Here is a 22,829-nt window from a genome sequence, read left to right as displayed (position 1 = left end):
TTTTTGGGCAGACCAATTATACAATTTTTAGTAGTCTTACTCTGCTGGACATAGTCTTACTCTACTGGAAATGAAAAAGCATTGATGAGCTTCTCTTGGTCTTTCTGGGCCATTGATTCTGGATATATTTCTATGATAGAAGGCCACTTTGGTGATTGTATTGATATGGCTAAAGTGAGAAGATGTTTGACTCTGTCTTTGGTTTATAGAGCCAGAGTTGAGGATGATGGATAGATAGACAGATGGATGGATGGATGGATGTGTGGATGGATGAAAATGTTACTCTTCATGCATAGAAGTTGTCATTCTGTCAAGGACTTTCCAATGCCCAGCCAGGGACAAAAAAACTTCCCAGTTCAATTCTGACTTCCCAGTTCAAATGGAACGGACCATCAGTATCACCGTAACATCTGCTAATCTGTCCAGGTTTTGCTTTGTTCAAGGACTGAAATATGTGTACATATGTACACATGAACATACACAGTCCTAGCGCGTAGAGCCTGACATGCACACTTTGGTATGTAATGTTGTCAGGAGGCCAAACTGCGAGAGCTGCTGGACGTGGGAAACCTGGTGGGAAGGATTGAGAACAGAATGCTGACGGTGGTGACAGGACCGGACCTGGTGAACATCACCTACCTGAACTTCATGGCCTTTCAGGAGGAGGTGGCTAAGGTAACAGTCTTGCCTCTGAAGAGCATGTGATTTCATAGCTAATGAATGCAAACCATACCTGACATATCTATGCAACTGAGCTCTCAGCTTTCACTTGATTTAATGGACTGCAGTCTGCAATTAAGCCTCTCCCTCCATTCATCTGCAGGAAATGTCATAAATACTCCAACTCGTTCCTCCCCATGAATAACAATGAGACAATGTCACCTTTCTCTCTCTCATATTGAGTGGATGAGTGTCCTAATTTAATTGAACTGTTTTTTTTCCCTCCCCCTTGTTTGTTTTGTCATCTCGCGGCAGGAGTGGGCAGATGAGTTGTTTAGTCTGGCATCCAACCTGCTGGCACAGAACATGGCAAGGGAGTCCAGCCTGGAGAAAGTGTAAGCACCTGTGACAGCACTGTCACCTCTCATCCTCGTCCAGACAGCTAGCGATGCGGCCTGACAGCGACCAAGCAGCCTTTCACACCTGAAGCTCCAGCCCTGGGCGAGCGCACTGAAGAGTGGGGCCAGCGCTGGATTCCTGTTTGCAGCTTTTCCCTCGTGGCTCCCTTGAAAATGAAATATTCTTCTTCTCCCCCTCCATTGCTTTTCAGCCTTTGAAGGAACCCTAGCAGTTTATCTTAGTCATGAGTATTAGCTAAATGTGCTAAGTATTAGCTGTGTAGTTCTTATTGGTATTCTAATGTGGACAATGAACCTTCTCAGAGCACCTTCAAATATGAACTTCTCAGAGACTGTTAGAGACTGTTGTGGTTGTGGGATTTTGATAGTTTTACCAGCGTGAAAAGTTACAACTGACTTTAGTTGCATTGTCAACCGCATCATAAATGAATGAGTTAATCTGTGTGTCATTATGCATTCTGTTTATCAGATTCACAAGACTGAAGCTACTGCCAAACCCGGAGGGTCGTATCCCAGTGAAGAAGTATGTTTCTTTTTCTTTTCTCACTCTTGCTGTTCGCACTGCCGCTCACTGCTCCACGGCAGGCAGGCCAGACACCAGTCTGAGTGTGCGCTCCACCAGTGTTAAGAGTACTTATCACCACAGATCATTGCCTGTCTCTTTCGCAGCATATGCCGCATGTTCTCGTCTGACCGGAAGCGTGTTGAGACGGCGCTGGAGAGCTGTAACCTCCCGTCGGGACGGGTGAGCATATGTTTCCCCGGCACTTCCAGCTCCCGACCGTGAGCGCCAAAATCTCGCAGGGGGGGTGGCGGATTCATGCAGGAAGCAATGGCATTGTACTGAGTGCCAGCTACTGAGAGGGTCATCTGATATAGTGTGTGTCATCTGCCGAGAGCGCAGAGTTCTGTCTGTTAACCACTTAAGAAAGCATTATCAGCGTTTGCCATGCGCAGGGAATCTGACCTCACTGTTATTGCTAAGCCCTGGCTATATACAAATCCAGCTTCACCGTCCATTTTCTGCAAAGACATCTGACCTTTGCAATGTAAATCGTTACTGTGTAAACACCAACACTGAAACTACTAATAGCGTGCCATTTTCTCTTTTTTTTGGCCATTATAATGACTGTATTATGACAGAGACACCTTATTTATTTGCACTGCTGGCCTTTACAAGCAATTCTGGACCCAAGGGGCAGACACAGAATAGATTTTTTCTGACTCCATCAAGCTCCCAAAAGGCCTGCTGGGGATTGGCTCAGGGAAGAAAATGTGTAATTAATGCAGAATTATTGTCAAGTTCTTCTCTCTGCCTGCCTCCTCACTGTGAGTCAGTGGGTGTCTGTCCCTTTCATCTCTTCTTGCATGTTCCCTCTTGGTTCCGTCCAACAAAGCATTAATTGCATGCAGAGCACTGGCGCAGCTTATCGCATTGACCAGTGCACTTGAATATTCATTTGAGGGTTTCTGGAGGTGAGAGACAAATGTAGGACAACAGCAAGCAATGGCATTGACTGTTTTCATGCAGCACTTTGTTCAGTATTGGGAATCATGATCTGATTGATTTGACGTCAAATGTGCTGGATGTTGCCGGGAACTTGGCAAGAAAGCTCTAATTAAGTGGCTCTGAGATTTTGGTAGATATTATTATCTGACCACATGGCATGGAAAAAAAATATTCAAGCCCACTTCTATTTTTAGTCCACCCCCTACAGAATGTTTCAGATCATCTGCCCAATTATGAATTTATATCAGTGGGTGACAGGCATGTTAGCAGGCCCCTAAAAGCGCCAGAGCTAGGGGTCGAGGTGGGCTTGCTCCTTGAGAAACAGAGCTAGGGGTCGAGTTGGGTTTGGTCCTTGAGAAACAGAGCTAGGGGTCGAGTTGGGTTTGGTCCTTGAGAAACAGAGTTAGGGGTCGAGTTGGGTTTTGTCCTTGAGAAACAGAGTTAGGGGTCGAGTTGGGTTTGGTCCTTGAGAAACAGAGTTAGGGGTCGAGTTGGGTTTTGTCCTTGAGAAACAGAGTTAGGGGTCGAGTTGGGTTTGGTCCTTGAGAAACAGTCACTTTTGCTTGAGATCTGTTTGTGTTTCAGCCCACATCACTAAGCTGTCTCTCCTTTGCTCTCTTCCGCAGAATGACTCCATCCCCCTGGAGGACCTCACCCCCGACGTTTACAAAGCGTTCCTTAGCAACATCTGTCCGAGGCCGGAAATCAATCAGATCTTTGCAGAGCAGTAAGCCACTGTCTCACTGGATTTCATCTTTCTTATTTTATTTCAAACTGGCATAACATTTTTAGCCTACTTTGCTACTGGGCTATATGCTTTGTATGTGTTATCTGTGAGGTCACATCTTTTAGGGACAAATTGTAATTCTTTTTTAATTATAAATTGTTACTTTACTCAACTTTTGTCTTGGGGGTAAAAGCATCTGTATATTGTATATATTTTGAACTTCAGTAGATTGACAAAGAGAGTGATAGTGAATGTTTGGTCTTACTCCTACATTCTATTTTAGAACAGTCTGAACACAGTTTCACCCCTTAGCATGTTAGTCAGAATGACTCAAATATACCTTTCATTAATTATTCATGAAGACCAAAAGTTAATTAGGAAACACTCATATCAACCTCAGGTGTTTTCTCCTGATTTGTCTCTGTATTTTTCCTTATTTTTTATAGTTTGAAGTTGTGAGTCGTGCCACAAAGACTCCAAAAAGTAAAAAAAAAAAAAAAAAAAAAAAACATATACCCCAACACCATTCTTACCAGCTCTTTAACCTTCTGGTTAGAATTCACCGCAGGGACTGAAAAACACACTTCTCCACACTCACTCTTTTGTCTGTTTATGAAGTACTTTCAAGGTTCATGGCGCAGTGTGCCTAATGTCCCACTTAATGTTTGTGCACCACATTCCCCACTGGGAAGAAAATCGACTGTCAATGCTGTCTGCAATTTGGACATGCTGCAAAAACAATACTCCTCAGTACTGCAAAACATTGACATTAGTTTTCAGTGATTTTTGGATCTCTGTAGTAGACCCTGAGCATCTTGTTTTTTCCCTTCTCTCTCTCTCTCTCTCTCTCTCTCTCTCTCTCTCTCTCTCCCTCCCTCTCTCTCTGCAGAGGGGCAAAAGGCCGTAACTACTTGAGCATGGAGCAGATGACAGACTTTATCAACAATAAACAGCGTGACCCACGACTCAATGAGATTTTGTACCCACCACTGAAACCAGACCAAGTCCAGCAGCTAATGGAGAGGTTTGAGCCCAGTCCAGGCTCTCTCCAGAAAGGTCTGTCTCCTGTCTTGTGTGTGGTGCTGGGTGGGAACTCATTCAACTGATTGGCTTACAATGGGACATGGATTTGTAGAAATGATTTTCAAATGCAGCATTGATTTGTCTTGACAAATAGCCTGAATTTAGCAAAACAATGAAAATACATTTCCTCATTTGGAAGGCACTGTTGTCCAAAATGAATGTGGCAAGAGACTGGCACTGCCAGGGCCGTGTACTGAACTCCCAATGCCCCCTGGTTATTGACCTGAAGATATAGTCATTTTCTGTCCTCATCCGTTCCCATCCACCTTGCATTAGATGATCACATGATCAAAATACCAAAAGACCTATGATACAGGTCTTCCTTGATGATTCGTTGTCCTGACTCACACACGTGCATCCATGTGTAATACTGACAGCCACAGAAGAGAAATCAGTCTGATCATTTCTGCCTTTTGTGTGTCCGAGAAAAGCCCTGATTGCTGATTGAGTTACTGTTCCGTATGCCAGCTTTAACACATAAGGGAGACACGTTGACTGTGTTCATGCCACTGAAGCTGCTTGTGTAGGTGGGCTTGTGAGACAACCTGGATAACAGCTGACACTGGAACGAATCTGCAACAGCGCAGAGTCAGCTGCCATCTTGGACCATCATTCCTCCACAGCTCATTTGAATCCATCCAAATAGAAACAATGTGGCTTTTGTCCACGAGCCACATTTCCTCTTTTTTTCCTTTCTGTTTTTATTCTGTCCATTATTTCAGCCAATACCATCTGCTCTGTAAGTATCCCCCGCCCCCATTTCTTTTAGATTTCAGGATCCGTGCACAAGATGATTTATTTTGACCGTCATTCTCCAGTTGAGATGGAAAGGGTAAAAATCACGGCAGCTATGTCCCATCCTCCGGCTCCCACAGTGTGAAAGCCAGGGTTCAAATCTCTTCTGACACTTTTGGTGCGCTGTGCACCTGCACTTTGACCCGACCCAACCTTGGGTATTTTGATAGCACATTCTGAAATGTGGAGGATGCACTGATAGCTCAGATGCACAAGTTAATGGGGATTCAACCTCACCTCAGAGTCACCAGATTAAAAACATCATGAACCCAAGCACATTAACAGTTGCCTTTTTGAGGTATGGGAGTTTTTCATTATTCAAATGCTTTGGAATGTGGTGTGTGTGTGTGTGTGTGTGTGTGTGTGTGTGTGTGTGTGTGTGTGTGTGTGTGTGTGAGTGAGTGTGCATGTATGTGGGAGTGTGTCTGTTTATAAAATGTATTCAAAGAGTGTGTGGGTACTTTCTCCACCGATTTAACTCTCATCACCATAGCAACAGCTATTGATGGGAGCCGGAGCAGGCCATGTCATGCTGCAATATGGACAAGATATTTTTGCCTCTTGTTAAACAGCAAGACGCCTTCAGCAGCACATTAGATTTGGATCTTAATCCTAATTGATTCCAATGAGGATGTGGATTTTAGATGGGGAACAGCAGATTGGAGCCAAGGGAGAAGGAGTGAGGGGTGACTGGTGGGGAATGAGGGAGATTGGGCAAGGAAGGAAGCTGGGGCACAGGAGCCGTGATGGAGAGCTCTGACCTCTGTGCTTGGCTGATCTACAGCTGTCATGGTGACAGCTGAATCCTCCACCTCCTCAGAGGGAGGCGGTTGTCAGACGGATGGAGGGCTACAACCACCTGACAAAAAGAAGTGCCTGTGGCTCGTGTCTCAGCAGGCAGTGTGGGGGTGGGCATGCTCGACATTTGTTACTATATTTGACCACCTTTTGAAAGCACTGGAGAAACCCTCCATTAGATTATTTTAGCTTAGCCCTTCAGCGCAATACATCTCAATTGACATATTGACATTGTGGCCTTGATGGACTGAACAAGGTGCACCAAGAAGACCAATTTAAACAAGCCACTTCAGGGCCCTCCCATAGAGACAGCCAATCAATCAAACAGTTTGTCATGCCAACAATCATTCAGTCAGTCCGTCAGTCACTCACGAAACCCTCTCCAGACATTGAGGAAGTGGTGCAAGTGGAGTGTGGGACTTGCAATTGTATTGAATTAGGGGAACAGTTGTTCCTCTCAAAGCCATTCGAGAGATTTTGCCTGGATGAATTAGCAGTGATGTCATGGGAGACCGAATGTTCCATCCCCCCCCCCCACCCACCCACCAGAGCATGTGAAAGGTTTGCTCACTTCTCAAAAACCATTCCCGAGTCGTGTCTCCCACATGTCTGTGCATAAAGCCCATCTGCCGTGCAGCGCCTGTGACAACAGCATTCCCCTGTGAGAGACTTCATACACTCCATCTCATGTCGTCTCTGTAGTCAGCGTTCCTTTATGCAAAAAGGCCATTGTTAATTACCTGTGCTGCTCCGCAGAGAATAGCTTTAATTAATGTAAACTGGTGCTGAGAATTTGTCACAGGGGACAGCCCTCCCTGTGCAGACAGTTTGCCGTTCAGAACACACTGATCTCACAGCCTGAGCCTAATGTGATAGCTGTTTGCAATTCTGATGCTAATCCTCCTGCTTTAGGACAGGCTGCAGCTCAAGGTGCTAATGCTTGGGAAAGGTGATAATTCTCGGTGACTTTAAAGGTGCATTAACTTGAAGTTCCCTGGTGACGCCACACTCTATTCCCCACTTACCTAATGACTTGGGATGCTGCGGTGTTCTCGAGAGTGTACTACCGTGTTCTCAACCCACTGTTTCTCTCTTGTGTTAAACACAGGGCAGATATCAATGGAGGGGTTCTCCAGATACCTCATCAGTGTGGAAAATGGTTTCATTCCTCCTGAAAAACTGGACCAGAGTGAGGACATGACCTTCCCTCTGTCCCACTACTTCATCAACTCCTCACACAACACCTACCTCTCAGGTCAGAGACCAGCCTTCGACACCTCATCCCTGATAATACTCTCTATCTCTATCTCTCTCTCTATGTTTCACTTTTTCTCTCTTTCTCTGTCTGTCTCTCAGTCCAGCATTTGTCTTTCTGTGTGTGTGTGTGTGTGTGTGTGTGTGTGTGTGTGTGTGTGTGTGTGTGTGTGTGTGTGTGTGTGTGTGTGTGTGTGTGAATTGAATACAGGCTCTTCAATGTAGGAGAGGGCTATGGTTCTCATTTTATAAAATTATCATTGCTCAAATTGTCTATAGTGCAAGCTATTTTTGTGGCGGTCCAACTGGTTTTGAGACAGAGCATGTCCTTGGATGGTGATATCAGTAAGCTAAAGAGCCCAAAGAGACATAGGCCCTCTTTTGGTGATGGTGCAAAGAATGTTGCATTGTAATAAGTCAAATTTTAAAAAACAAAACACATTTGGTGACAGGGCATTACATTACATTTAGAGCAAAGTCAACTTAGAAGTTTCTAGCCATATCAAACACTTTGAACATAGTTAAATAGTGCTGCTGTCATCTGAAAGTCAGATTTAATCTATGAACAAAGTCTTGACCTGACCCTAAGTCAGAAGTGTTCCATTTGTTGAAATCTGAACAGAGGTCATTCTAGAAATGTGAGTCAGCTATAATTTAAGTCAATAATAATCATAACCGTGTCTGGCACATCGCTGGACACACACTTCAGTTGACAGCCCCTCACATATATTACTGAGGGGCTGCATGTTGGCACTTATACGCAGCTAGTGCCACCTTTCCCGTATGCTGTGTACAATAAGTAAAGAGCATGCCTGAGGGTCCTCAGTGTTGCACAACAGAAATGAGAAACAAATGACATGTTTTGGCATAGTACTCTCTCAGATGGCACTACTCATTTAAACACGTCACCCCCACGCTACTGTGGGCTAACATAGTACTCTTTCAGATCACACTACTCATTTAAACACGTCACCCCCACGCTACTGTGGGCTAACATAGTACTCTTTCAGATCACACTACTCATTTAAACACGCCACCCCCACGCTACTGTGGACTAACATAGTGCTCTTTCAGATCGCACTACTCATTTAAACACGCCACCCCCACGCTAACATAGTACTCTCTCAGATTGCACTACGGTACTCATTTAAACACGTCACCCCCACGCTAACATAGTACTCTTTCAGATCGCACTACTCATTTAAACACGTCACCCCCACGCTCCTGTGGACTAACATAGTACTCTCTCAGATGGCACTACTCATTTAAACACGTCACCCCCACGCTGCTGTGGACTGACAGTGGAACACTGGATGTAGTGGCGAGATGGATGACAAAAACAGGTACAGAGGGAGGAAGCATAGTCAGGGACGGTCATTCTAGGATCAGCCAAAGGATGAGTGCCAACCAATCTCAACCTTCCTGGCACGACATGGAGACGGTTTGCCAAGATTTAGGTTTGAGCCCAAGGTGACACCGCGCTTCTTGATCTCGCCAGCATTCACTTTCCTTTCTTGCCAGAATCACCCAGCTGTCTTTAAATTCAGTGACACATGCTCTGGGATGCAGCATATTGATACAGCGAATATAAATACTGTATATTTTTACACAAGAGCTCAATAAAAATGTCTAGCTTGCTGGAGATCTCCACTTTCCTGGCTAATGCTGGTATCTGTTTGTTTGTTCTCTAGTATTAAAACATGTCTGATTCTTATGACCTTCATGTGCCCTCTGTGTTGGTTTGGATGTTGTCAATTCTGTGCGAAACACTTCATCATTGTACAGTAACGTTAACCATTTACTGTTTTCATAACATGCTCCAGTTTCACTTCCTCTTATCCCAACTGAACACATCTGTCTCCTCTGCCCAAACACATCAGTACATGGAGCATCAGAATTTGTGTAATTATGGTTGTAAAAGATGTCAGTGACATCTCTTCAAAGGGATCTTGTGTTTGACTCATCTCATAAAGAATTAGTGCCAGTCTAGCATCTGGCATTTACATGAAAGAAAATAGCAATTCTCCTCGTCTTTTCACCCTGACATTGCACTCTAAATGCACAGTAGCGTACGTGCTCAAGGACCAGCACCTTACCATGTTAAAGTAGGGCCTGTAGAACTCAAAATCCAAAACAGAGTCATATTAAGGACAGATATACACACTTGACAGTCCCACTAGCCGCCCAGGTTGTGTGCTATGTGGTTCTGTGGTTGGAAATGAGGGCCATCAGTGCTGTTCGTGTAAGCAAGGTTTTTGCATGCCTTTTGAAAGTGAGCCGGCTAGTTTTAGACCAAAACTCCTTACGGCTGCTTTCATGACTATCGGAATTCCTGCACTTCTCTGTTCGGAGATCAGTCATTAAAACTTCTTTTGGATGCTTACTCACTCAGCCATTCATAAATCGAATGGATTGATCAATTGTTGAATGCAGCATGCAGTGACATTAATGCATTAATCACAGGCACTTTCAGCTATGGGACTGCACAACAGGCCTATGCCTGGACAAAGTGTTTATGTGTGTGTGTGGGCGCGCGCGTGTGTGTGTGTTTGTGAGTCTGTCTGTGTATTTGTGCTTGTCTGTGTGTACGTGTCTGCATGCATCAGTGGCAATTTGTATGCATGCGTGCATGCGTATGTGTGTCTGTCTGTGTGTGCCTGCGTGTTTGTGTATCAATGTCTGTGTGTAAGGAATTTGTATGTATGTGTGTGTGTGTGTGTGTGTGTGTGTGTGTGTGCCTGTGCGTGTGAGTCTGCCTGTTTATTTGTGCTTGTCTGTGTATGCGTGCCTGAATGCATTAGTGGTTATTTGTGTGTGAGCGTTTGTGTAGATATGTGTGTGAACCAGCTTGTGTGTTTTTGTTGTGTGTGCGTAGCGGGCCAGCTGGCTGGGAACTCGTCAGTGGAGATGTACAAGCAGGTGCTGCTGTCGGGCTGCCGCTGTGTGGAGCTGGACTGCTGGAAGGGCCGCACGGCAGAGGAGGAGCCCGTCATCACCCACGGCTTCACCATGACCTCTGAAATCTCCTTCAAGGTGAGCACAATCATCCCCATCTCACACACACACACACATACATGTACACACACACACACACACACACACACGCACACACACGCACACACACACACGCACACACACGCACACACACACGCACACACATACACACACACACACACACACACACGCACACACACACCCGCACACACACACGCACACACACACACACGCACACACACACGCACACACACACACACACACGCACACGCACACACACACACGCACACACACACGCACACACACACACACACACACACACGCACGCACACACATACACACACACACACACACACACACACATACACACACACACACACACACACACACACACACACACGCACACACACACGCACACACACACGCACACACACACACGCACACACACACACACACACACAGATCTATTATGCATATAGTACAGACCGTCAGACTCAGAAACAGAAATCCACACACTGGTTTTTTTAATTACCTGATACTTAATTACTATGAGTCTTTATACTTCTTTGTTTGTTTGTCTTTTCTGTCCAGGAAGTGATCGAGGCCATTGCCGAGTGCGCCTTCAAAACATCCCCGTTTCCTGTCATCCTCTCCTTTGAGAACCATGTGGACTCGTGAGTGAATGTCCTTGCGCTGTTTGTCTCTTGCTGCCTGCCTTACCTTGTACATTCTTGTGCGAGTATGTGCTAGGGTAAGAGATTGCCGCTATGGCAACAGGAAGAATGAATTGTAGAGGATCCAATAAAGCATGCTTTCTGTTCTGACTCCGTCTCTTGTGAGATGCAGTGTGCATACTATATTTGTTGCTGTTGAAGAAGTTATATTTTCGCAAGTATGACTGTAAAGTATAATTGTAGAGAAGAAACGTAATGATGGCTGTTACAAACATAATTTAAATCTAATTAAAATTATGTGCATTTCAATTGAAATTGTATAACATTAAATGGATGGCTTTAGAAAGCTTTCAAGATAGAATGGAAGTCTTTAGACAGATAAACAGATTTGATGACAGAGCACATCTGTGTTTTAAAATTATAAATAAAAGAAAAAACGTTGATATAAACAGTGACATGAAGAAAGTCAGACACTCAATTCAATATGCTAAGCGTCTAGGTTCTTTTGTGGTCTTTGAGCTCCATCTAGTGGCCGAGCATCATAATACTGTTCCACCGATGGAATAACGACTCATGAATATTGCTGAGCCATCATGTCAGAATATGTAAAACAAATTAATCTTACTGGAAAGGAAGGGGAGAAAGGCAAAACAAGAGAAAAAACAGATAGACACAAATGAAGAAAGAAAGAAAGGACAGGAGGAAAGGAAAAAAGAAAGGGAGAGGATATAGGAAGAAAGACACATGGAAGCTTATACAGAAATGTAGGTACGAAGTTATGTCACAGATGAAGTATGAAGCTATGCATGAAGTATGATGTTTGAATGATGAAGTAGAGTTGGACAAAAGAAAGAAAGAGAGAGAGAGAGAATCTGGTGAATTTCTCATTTTAATACGATAGGGCAAAACTGTCTGGGAATTATGGGAGTCTGAAAGATATTAGCTGTGGGAGTCAAAACCGACGGTCATTCCACCATTGACTTCTCTTGCATGGAAATACGGACATGTATGTGGCCATTTTGTATGGTAGATGAAATTTGTAATGGTACCAAAACACCTGATACTCAAATACCCTATTGGTTGCCATGACCACTGCCACCACAATGGCCCAAATTGCTTATCTGAAACAGGGATTTGGAAGGGCCCCATCTTATACAGTGGATCCCAGAGTCAGTTGACATGTGAATGTTGGTAATGGACATGCATAGGGGCTGAATATAGTGGAGGGTATGTACTAGTGTCTCTTAGGAGGAAATAGACCTGCTTTTGTTAACAGAATTGGTCCCTAGGGCCATGCCATGGGTTCCTGCTTCAGTGCTCCTTGTATCTAGCCAAGGAATGGAAACTATTGTTTCAGAGCTAGTGGAGTTAGACTGTGTCATTTTCTGTTGTTTCAAAGCTAGTGGAGTTAGACTGTGTCATTTTCTATTGTTTCAGAGCTTGTGGAGTTAGACTATTCCTTTCATTTTCCATTGACGGGTTGAGCTCTGAAGTGGGCAACAGCTGTGTAAGAGACAGTCTGATGAAATACTTTTTCTACACACTGGCGCGGTTGCAGGGAATCTTGCAGAGTGAGGTGGATCAGTTGAATACCCTGCCCGTCCCTCTGGTCATCCTGTTTTGGGAATGGAAGAAGGTGGTCTGTGCTTACCTTACTGCAATGAAGGTCAATGAAGGTGCTTACCTTACTGTGATGAAAGTGGTCTGTGCTTACCTTACTGTGATGAAGGTGTAGTGAAGGTGGTCTGTGCTGCTTACCTTACTGTGATGAAGGTAAAGTGAAGGTGGTCTGTGCTTACCTTACTGTGATGAAGGTGAAGGACTGCTACCCCAAGAGACTTCAAGTATGTAGAGAACTACAGACCGTCTACAATCTGGTACCAGGGGAATGAATGGAGAAGTGGCTTTGGCTCTACTTGGGGTCACTATGAATATTTAGCCATGCCTTATGGTCTTGTTGATGCTCTCTGTATGTTCGAGGCTTTAGCCGGTGAATTAGTAGTGGTTTAGACTCATTACATTCTTGTTTGCTTGAGGACTTAGTGAGATTGAGGAGTGTGGAAGGGCGGCCTTTGCCATGTTGTATTGGCACAAGGTTTGTTTCATCAGAGCTCTAGTTCTTTTTTTAGGCTACATCATAAGCATGGCTGGTGCACAGATGGATGAGGGGAATATTTCTGTAGTGCTGCAAGGACCAACCCTAAAGATGATTCCATTTACTGGATTTGCAAAAGGTTCCTGGGGTTTTGAGACCTTTATTATCTGTGCAAATTCAGCACCTCACTTAAAAGAAAAACTCCCTCATTGGGTAAGACACAGTACAAGTGAAGCATATATCTTTTAGTTCTATGATTTGGGAGTCAAACTATCTTGCACCTCCACAATAAAGGACTACCCAGGGCCCCAGTCCTCACAGAGGGCCTCAGTCCTCACCCAGGGCCCCAGTCCTCACCCAGGGCCTCAGTCCTCACAGAGGGCCTCAGTCCTCACCCAGGGCCTCAGTCCTCACAGAGGGCCCCAGTCCTCACCCAGGGCCTCAGTCCTCACACAGGGCCCCAGTCCTCACAGGGCCCCAGTCCTCACCCAGGGCCTCAGTCCTCACAGAGGGCCCCAGTCCTCACAGAGGGCCTCAGTCCTCACCCAGGGCCTCAGTCCTCACAGAGGGCCCCAGTCCTCACCCAGGGCTTCAGTCCTCACCCAACCCAGATGGGCTTGGACCTTCATTTGCTTTGAGTGATCTCTTACTGTTCAACCTCAAAGAATACAAAGGCCCTCTTCTAGTCTGTTCACATGAGACTGCCATGTTCATTATTATTAGTGACATCAGGAAACATCACTGACATTCTGAAAGACTGGTGTGCAGTGGAAGAGAAATGCATTCCTCACCTTGTAAGCAATGAATGACTGAAATATTTTCTGTTGATGTTCATCCAGTCCAAAGCAGCAAGCCAAGATGGCTGAATACTGCAAATCAATCTTTGGAGATGGCCTGCTGACTGAATGTCTTGAGAAATACCCAGTAAGTATCTGACACAGGGTCACACCTACATGTACATATATGGCTGTGTGTGTGTGTGTGTGTGTGTGTGTGTGTGTGTGTGTGTGTGTGTGTGTGTGTGTGTGTGTGTGTGAGAGAAAGGGAGAGAGAGAAATAGAGAGAGAGAAAGAGAGAGAGAGAGAGGCAGACAAGATAACCCACTCTTTGTTCTGCTCTCCTAGCTGGAGCATGGGGTGCCGTTGCCCAGTCCTCTGGAGCTCATGGGGAAGATCCTCATCAAGAACAAGAAGTCCCACCACAAGCCGTCAGATGGCAGCGCCAAGAAGAAGCTGTCAGAGCAGGCGTCCAACACCAACAGTGACTCCTCCAGTGTGTTTGAGCCCTCGTCTCCCAGTGCTGGTCCAGCAGGTATATGTCATATTCACATGCCAGGGCTAATAACACAGTGTGTTTGAGCCCTCGTCTGCCAGTGCTGGTCCAGCAGGTATATGTCATATTCACATGCCAGGGCTGATAACACAGTGTGTTTGAGCCCTCGTCTCCCAGTGCTGGTCCAGCAGGTATATGTCATATTCATATGCCAGGGCTGATAACACAGGGGGATATAGTATAAAAAGCATATAAAATGGGATTTGGCATAAAATGAGCTTGTTAATTGCTAAATTACATAATTTGTCTTTCACTCATCACCAGTTGTATTTGGTCATACTATCCTTCACCAATAACCTCTTTATTTTGTGTTTTTGTATTCTGTTTATTTGTAAACTTGAGTTTAACAGTGTTCATTTGCACATTTATGTACAATGAGAATAGGTTGTAAATGATTTTACATGAAAAGTCATTGGAGAGAGCTGTGATAAAGTTGCAAACTGTCATGAATCATGGTGTCTACCTATCGCCCCCTGGTGGCTAAAGCAAGACACAGTGTAGTTCTAGTCTGGGGCTCTTCTGTTGCATCCCTGGCAAACATCCCTCCATGAAGATCAGAATATCATGTTTTAGTGGTAACTGTTCTTCATGTGGGCATGTAGAGAGAATTGAGTACCTGTTTCATCTCCTCCAGCGACCAATGTGCAGCGCTCAGTGACCCTATGGTGGGTAATATCCCCATCATGTAATATTCATGTGGGTGAGACTCACAGCACAGCCGGCCCCGACTCAGATACCAGATGCTGCACAGCAAGCCTCTCAGTAGGGGAACATCAATGCCTACCGGCTGGGCAATCGCTCAACTTACACACAAATATGACTCAAACTGAATTAGGCATTGACATTGACACAATAAAATCAAGTGGCTCCGTGCACAAAAACCAGGCCTGGGACTAATTTAGGCCTTTACATAGATAATGTTTATTCCAGATTCTATCGAGAATATGTCTAAACACGATACCTGCCCAGGAAAGTTCCGGCAGGCAGTCAAGAGGTTTTAAATAGTTGATTAAATAGATAAGTGCACTGCAAACGTCAGGAGAGCTTTTCTGTCCTTCAGGGTTGAGTCCCGACTCTAGGCCTGTCCTTGAGCCGCCTCTCCTCTTATCAACACAGACACACATCTGTTTGTTTCACTGAGTTAAGTTCAGTCTCCCCCCTCCCCGTCCCCGTCTCCATGGTGGAGGGCAGACAAACTGTTTCGACCCCAAGCCCCTGCCCTCTGCTTATCAGGAGGAAGCCAGCTGCCTTATCGACAGCTTGCCTTCTGGCAGTTAACAATTAAGTAAATTACAAACCGACACAATATTACCCCAAGGGTTTTTTCTTTTGTTGCTGTTCATCATGTCATGCTTACAATCAACATGACATCTGTCCTCATCCTGGCCCCATAGTTTTCAATTTTAGGTTGGTTTGTGTGTGTGTGTGTGTGTGTGTGTGTGTGTGTGTGACTGTGTGTGTGTTTGTGTGTGTGTGTGTGTGTGTGTGTGTGTGTGTGTGTGTGTGTGTGTGAGTGTGACTGTGTGTGTGTGTGTGTGTGTGTGTGTGTGTGTGTGTGTGTGTGTGTGTGTGGTTGGATGGATGTGTGTTTGTGAGAGAGAGAGAGTGTGTGTGTTTGTGTGTGTGTCTGTGTGTGGGTGGATGGATGTGTGTTTGTGAGAGAGAGTGTGTTTGTGAGAGAGAGAATGTGTGTGTTTTGTGTGTGTGTGTGTGTGGAGAGTTATCTATTGTGATTTTACATGGACTGTGTTAACCACATGATATGATGAAATTTAGTTCCAACAGAGGTGGAGGTTGAGAGTGAAGATGAAGATGATGACGATGACGACTGTAAGAAGTCGGATGAGGTATTATTGCATCAACAACTCGCTTTCCACTACTCCTGTCTTTTATCCATGTGCATGAAAGCATTCCTGTGGTTGCCATTTTCTCCTGAACCTCCCCTGGCCATCTTATTGTGATGCTCCCCTCTCTATGCTCACTATGAGCAGGATTGCTGTTCTTTAGGATCACTGCGGTGTGAGATGAGCCTCACTCCTGCTTGAGATGAGCCGCTATGACTGTTTTTGGCTTATGACGTGTAAAGAGTCTACAGGGATGTCTTTCTGTGTGTGTCATGTCCAGGGAACCGCTGGCGAAGAAGCCATTGCCACAGAGGAAATGTCCAACCTTGTCAACTACATCCAGCCCGGAAAATTCACCTCCTTTGAAGCCTCTAAAAGTAAGCCAGAATCACACACAAACACATCCACACCCACTGATTTGTGTGTCACCAGGTATTTAAATGCCATGAGTCACCCTGTTTCGGGGCATCCAGACAAGTTAAAAATGTGCCGCCCCGTTATTGTTTTCTGTTTTTCCCAGAGAACAACCGCAGTTATCAGATGTCATCCTTTGTGGAGACCAAAGCCCTGGAGCTGCTCACTAAATCACCAGTGGAGTTTGTGGAGCATCCTTATTCAACATTAATGAGTCCTTTCCCCAGATCCAGGCACTCTGCATTTATACGAGTGTGGCATGGCAGCCCTTATAGGCATCTGATTAAATAGGTGATGGGAAAGGAAGGCATGGGCATTTATTTTTCATGGGTTTTTCACACAACTCGATATATTAAAATCTATGAAAGGAGGTATCTGTCACATTGCTATTACATAAATCTCATACCCAATATTACCTTGTGTGATATATACTGTTTACTTAACACCCTAAAGACATTGAACTCATATATATTTCAAGAAGAGAGGAAAATAAGTTCTTTGTACCCAGTGTGCGTTCTTCTTACAAAGGTGGTCTGCTTGCAAAGAGGACCATGTTCTCTACTGTCTGTATGGATTGAACCTAAAAGTGATTGTAAGAACTATGTGGTATTTGTCTTCACATTTGCCCATTCAAACAGTACTTCCAGCTTTTCTTAACCAGCTGCACACAGATACAACAAGCTCCAGCTCAGCCGCATCTATCCCAAAGGGACCAGGGTGGATTCCTCCAACTATATGCCTCAAGTCTTCTGGAATGCAGGATGTCAGTTAGTGGCCCTGAACTTCCAAACAATAGGTGAGTCGAGTCTGCCCTGAAAAATTGATTTCATTCCACTGAGTTGCCTTTGCCCTGCTCAGTACACACCTTCTTGTGGTGTGGTGTTCGTTCAAGTTCACCATATTGCTCTTCTTTGGCTTTCTCTCACCTTTATTCGATGCACAGATCTCTCTATGCAGCTCAACCTGGGAATGTATGAGTACAATGGGAAGAGTGGCTACCGGCTTAAGCCTGAGTTCATGAGGAGGCCTGACAAGCATTTTGACCCATTCGCTGAGAGTACCGTGGATGGCATTGTAGCCAACACTCTGTCAGTAAAGGTCAGAACATCAATACAAATACAGATTTAGCACACTGAAATAATCATTTCTCTATGTCCCCTCATTTTTAAACCCTGACTACGTAGCTTTAATGTTATGTGTCAACAGATGATTTTCAGGAGAAGTAACAAATAGTACTATTAACAAATAGTATATTTGAGTTGTTCAGTATACGGTGTTGATGTCGAGCATCATTAACTTTGCATTATTTATCGTCAAATTGTGTCAAATGAAGTTTCCTCAAAGAGATGCTCCAAATGCATGAGGAATATTTGCTCTCCGCCCCATTCAAACTAACAGGAGAATCTTCTTGTCTCTCACAGATCATATCTGGTCAGTTTCTGACAGACAAGAAAGTTGGTGTGTATGCTGAAATCGATATGTTTGGACTTCCAGTGGACACAAGAAGGAAAGCCATGAAAACGAAGACATCACAGAGCAACGCAGTCAATCCTGTTTGGGATGAGGAGCCCATCGTGTTCAAAAAGGTAAACAGATGGGAATTGGGGCTGGTTGTCTGTCTGTCTGTCTGTCTGTCTGTCTGTCGTGTTGTGTTCACTAAAGTCTCGATAGGCTGATTCACTGTAAATTCAAACATATTTGGGCATATCAGCTTGACACGCCTGTCTATATTTTGAATGTCTTTGTCAATATTGCAAAGGTATGCTGTTAAACGTATACGCCAGCCCAGTTGCTTTGGGATTACTTTGAAGAATGTATTTATTGACTTTCTTACTTGCTTATTTATTTACTGATTTTGTATTATGTTTGTGTGTTTTCGGTTGTTTTTATGAGTAGGTTGTTCTTCCCACTCTGGCTTCACTGAGATTAGCTGTCTTTGAGGAAGGAGGGAAATTCATTGGGCATCGTCTCATCCCAGTGTCAGCCATACGACCAGGTACAAGGAGAACCGGTTTTCCTATGAGTTTGGGAAGCCTACAAAAGGTTTCATCATCCACTGACACCCAGACATTTTCTTTCAGGATATCGGTACATTGGGCTCAGGAATGAGAAAAATCAGAATCTCATCCTTCCGACTCTCTTTGTGTACATCGAAGTTAAAGACTATGTACCAGATACATTTGCAGGTATGTTGGCCTGCCACATCTCAGTGCTAAAAAGGCTATGCCATTTGTTTTCTTTCTCAGACTGGAACATTGCCACATCATGTAGAGCAACATCACATATTGTTATGGTTTTGGTATTAGTATAATGGTCCAATTAGTTGTGTTGTCAATTGTTTAAACGATATTACAGTATTTACACTGTTCGGTTTGTTCCTCTGTAATTAAACACTGTTGTGTGTGTGTGTGTGTGTGTGTGTGTGTGTGTTGCCATGCAGTGGGATCCTAGCCTTCTCTGCCTTAAGCAGGAGCTCTCTCAGCATGGAGCTCTCAGTGAAAGTGCACCTATGGGGCTCCCTAACACAAACACTCTAGCCCTTTTCATTCAGAAGCTAAACGTAGCCTCCTGATGATCCGCGCACACACATTAGAGCACACAGGGGATTAATAAACCACCGAGAGGGAATGGCTCACGTCAGCAAACATATGGCAACCACACCGCTCACTTAACTCACTGAGAAACTGCACCCGCGTGTATGAGAGGAACCATTTTCATCTAATTTATATGTGCTGATTTGAAAACGGAATTTGTGCAAGGGAGGTGGTACGTGACATCCTGGCCTGTGTTTGTCTTTTCTAAACAGATGTTATAGAGGCATTGTCCAACCCCATTAGATATTTGAACTTAATGGAGCAGAGATCGAAGCAGCTGGCTGCACTGACATTGGAAGAAGGGGAGGAGGACATCAGCAAAGAGGTGGGAAAAGGCCTGAGGGCTGGTTGGGATCGCTGTTACATCACCTCAAACTCAGTCAGGGCAGCAGCGCCGTCAGCTCGCTGTCCTCTAGACCAGGGATCAGTGGCAAAACGACACACTCAAAAGCTGATGTTTTCACACCCAGTTATATCCAGTATGTGCAAGCTTCATTTAGCACTCATTTGATCAATAAAAACAATATGTCCTGTTAAATTGTTTTGTTTTTGTTTTGTTTGATTTTAAGGGTAGTGTGTGGGCAGGAAGATAATAGGAGCTATCCAGAATATTAAAATCAATTGTAATCAACCCCCCCCCCCCCACACTCACACACACACACACACACAGAGATACGTGTACACACACTCATACACACACAAATACGTACACACACACACACAAACACACACACACACATACACATACACACACACACACACACACACACACACAGACTTCCAACAAGCAGGAGGTTAATGAGAGGTCATTGAGAGGTCATTGTGATTTCTTCAGCCGGCTGAGCCTGGCGTGGAGCAGCCAGCAGGTGGGGAGCCCAAGAGTGAGCTGAAGCCTGCCCCCCTGGAGAACGGACTGAGCCACACGCCCAGCGCCTCCCCCAAACCTGCCTCCCAGGCCCCGCCTCAGCAGCAGCCCACAGGTAGCCCACTCTGAGACAGCCCTAGGTCTACAGCCAATCAATCAATCAATCTATCTATCTATCTATCTATCTATCTATCTATCTAGCCAATGAGCCTTATGACTAGAGAGAAAACATGCCATAAATGATAAGTGACATAGATGTCTAGATGTATCTACAGCTTTTTAGAAATGATTATTATACTAGATGGTTACGCTGCAATGTTACCCTATGGTAACATTAAAGAGGTTTTACACTTGATGTTGTCTGTGATATTAAAGCAGCAGTAAGGACTAGCAATCCATCTACCGAAAAGGCATGGGAAATCATTACAATCATCAACAACAGCACAGTGGGCACTGATAAAAGGCTTGCTAGCATTTTAACTGTTATGTGTGGCTATGCCATTTTTTTTTTTTTTACATTTTCACCGGGTGGTTCAACCCGGACCACAGAACTGCATAGTGCATAGCCTGGCTAGTTCAGGCGCATCAGGTGTCCCATGACTATATACAATGAACACAAATTTGAAGATGATACCCTATATAACATTCTTAAATGTTATTTTAAATGCATATTATTGCATACTGTCTCTTTATTGATCAGGGAGATTATGTCCGTTTTTTCTGGTGCTGTGGTTGATGGGCACGATCATTGCTATTGCTTAATGATGCAGTATCAAGAGAATGTATTCTCATTTGATATTTGTTGTCAGTGAAGTGAAGTCTATTATATATCCTCAGAGGAGGAAACATCCTTATGTCATCTGTGTTCCAGGATCAACTAAACCAGCGGCAGCTAAAACTGAAGACATCATCCAGAGTGTCCTGACAGGTCAGTCAGGCATCCTAACTCAGAGAGTGATCAAAACCAACAAACTTCAAATAATCTACTGTGGCAGGCCCTTCAGAACCTTCCACCCCTTTAATTCAAGTCTGTTTATTACTAAAAACAAAAGTCATCTGAACTCCAGGGGCAATGGAAGTCCTGCTGATGCTGCTGCAGTGATTTCATGATCTCCCCTCTGACAGAAATGGAGGCCCAGACCTTGGAGGAGCTCAAGCAGCAGAAGGCGTTTGTCCGTGAGCAGAGGAGGCACTACAAGGAGATGAAGGAGCTGGTGAAGAAGCACCACAAGAAGACAACAGACATGATTAAGGAGCACACGGCCAAGTACAATGAGTTTCAGAGCGAGTACCTCCGCAAACGGGCCGTGCTACAGAAGTCGGCTAAAAGAGATGGTAAGAAAAGGTAGGTTCACTCTCTCTCTGACTCTCCATCTCTGACTCCGTCGCCTTTTCTCTGTTCTTCTCTGTGTGGGGTTAGGTCAGTACCAGAAGGAAAAGAAAATGTTTCTTGTGATTAGATGATGCATCTTGTATCAATGTAATATTGTGATTGATGATTCTAGATTGGAAGTTGAGTACTATCATGTTTTATCTGCGGATGTTTATGACTTACTTCAATTAGGTTTTTTTTTTATTATTATTATTTTTTTTTAAATATATATATATATATTTATATATATATATATATATTTAAGGTGTATGCACATCTTAGTATTAGCATATTATATTCTTATCTGAAATAACCTTCCAACTGAAAACTGATGACCAGTGATTTTCAGTGAGAAAAAAGAAGGTTATGAGTCATAGACAAGTCCCTCATCTTGTATAAGTGGGGGATCTCTTTGGAACAGCTCCAGTTCATGTTGGGGGAAAACTCATGGCATTGTTAATTGATTGGAAAAGTGCCCTTCAGACTGACATATTAATTGTGGTGCTGTCATGATTTCAGTCAATAGGAAGATCACAGACACACAATGGGGACCAGCCAAAAGCAATGTAGCTCTGAGTCTGTTTAATGGGTCTGAAATTCCATCAGGAGTAGTCCCAAAAAAAAGCATTCAGGGTATGAATTTTGTTTTAACTCTGAAGTCTTTTTTAGTCTATCCAGGAAGCCAAGCTTTTGTACCAGATCACATGCTAACACCAACACTGAAGCATAAAATCTCAGTTCAGTCACGACCACTCAGCTCTTGTAATAATTTACAATTCATTAGAGGCGCTGCCCAGATGTAGACCAGCATGGGGGAAGAAGTGAGTAGTGGCGACCAGAGAGAGGTGCTGCCCCCCTGGTGGAGAGTAGTGGCGCTGCAGTGGAGTAGACCAGAGAGAGGTGCTGCCCCCCTGGTGGAGAGTAGTGGCGCTGCAGTGGTGTAGACCAGAGGGAGGGCTGCCCACCTGGTGCCCCTACGAAAGGTTTGATAGAGGTGCCTGTAGTTTGGAGAAGTGCTGAAAGAAGCTTACAGCGCTGCAGCCCCTCTAGATGCAGCACGTCTCCCAGGGAGAGCAGTGAGACATCAGGTCTTGAGTAGAAGGATGGAAAACACATCTTAAAGAGGGATCTAGCCTCTTCCAAATGGACCAGGATGAGAAGCTTACTGAACAGTGGCAAGCTACATTAACATAACATTAACATTAAAGTTAAATTAGCATGGTTTACAAAAAATATCTTAACATCACCAACATTATAACAACGTTATTATAGAAATGAAGGAATGTGGACCTATAATAGCGAATTAATGTTGTGGTGGTAACATTAGGTTGCAAATTGTTGTGAAGGGGCCAGCTTCTCTCAACAACTGGTCACTGTTAAAGTTATATGGTTTTAATAT

General features: G+C 44.3%; 1 protein-coding gene across 2 annotated transcripts in view; it reads left to right on the top strand.

The window, feature by feature from the left end:
* LOC105909410 (1-phosphatidylinositol 4,5-bisphosphate phosphodiesterase beta-1) overlaps nucleotides 1-22,829 on the top strand; it is a 44,346-nt gene that overhangs the window by 15,014 nt on the left and 6,503 nt on the right. For both annotated transcript variants that reach the window (XM_031579726.2, XM_031579727.2), the window contains exons 4-26: nucleotides 535-675; nucleotides 976-1,055; nucleotides 1,549-1,602; nucleotides 1,749-1,824; nucleotides 3,216-3,316; nucleotides 4,206-4,372; nucleotides 7,101-7,247; nucleotides 10,122-10,279; nucleotides 10,832-10,914; nucleotides 13,849-13,933; nucleotides 14,134-14,320; nucleotides 16,118-16,188; nucleotides 16,466-16,562; nucleotides 16,706-16,790; nucleotides 17,271-17,395; nucleotides 17,543-17,697; nucleotides 18,021-18,185; nucleotides 18,496-18,595; nucleotides 18,681-18,785; nucleotides 19,406-19,518; nucleotides 20,029-20,173; nucleotides 20,930-20,986; nucleotides 21,184-21,403. In XM_031579726.2, the coding sequence (XP_031435586.1) occupies nucleotides 535-675; nucleotides 976-1,055; nucleotides 1,549-1,602; nucleotides 1,749-1,824; nucleotides 3,216-3,316; nucleotides 4,206-4,372; nucleotides 7,101-7,247; nucleotides 10,122-10,279; nucleotides 10,832-10,914; nucleotides 13,849-13,933; nucleotides 14,134-14,320; nucleotides 16,118-16,188; nucleotides 16,466-16,562; nucleotides 16,706-16,790; nucleotides 17,271-17,395; nucleotides 17,543-17,697; nucleotides 18,021-18,185; nucleotides 18,496-18,595; nucleotides 18,681-18,785; nucleotides 19,406-19,518; nucleotides 20,029-20,173; nucleotides 20,930-20,986; nucleotides 21,184-21,403 (2,717 nt within the window). The remainder of the gene's footprint in view (nucleotides 1-534; nucleotides 676-975; nucleotides 1,056-1,548; nucleotides 1,603-1,748; nucleotides 1,825-3,215; nucleotides 3,317-4,205; nucleotides 4,373-7,100; nucleotides 7,248-10,121; nucleotides 10,280-10,831; nucleotides 10,915-13,848; nucleotides 13,934-14,133; nucleotides 14,321-16,117; nucleotides 16,189-16,465; nucleotides 16,563-16,705; nucleotides 16,791-17,270; nucleotides 17,396-17,542; nucleotides 17,698-18,020; nucleotides 18,186-18,495; nucleotides 18,596-18,680; nucleotides 18,786-19,405; nucleotides 19,519-20,028; nucleotides 20,174-20,929; nucleotides 20,987-21,183; nucleotides 21,404-22,829) is intronic.

This window comes from Clupea harengus, chromosome 14 (assembly GCF_900700415.2).
Source record: "Clupea harengus chromosome 14, Ch_v2.0.2, whole genome shotgun sequence".
Taxonomy (NCBI): Eukaryota; Metazoa; Chordata; class Actinopteri; order Clupeiformes; family Clupeidae; genus Clupea; species Clupea harengus.
This window is presented reverse-complemented; position numbering and strand designations above follow the sequence as displayed.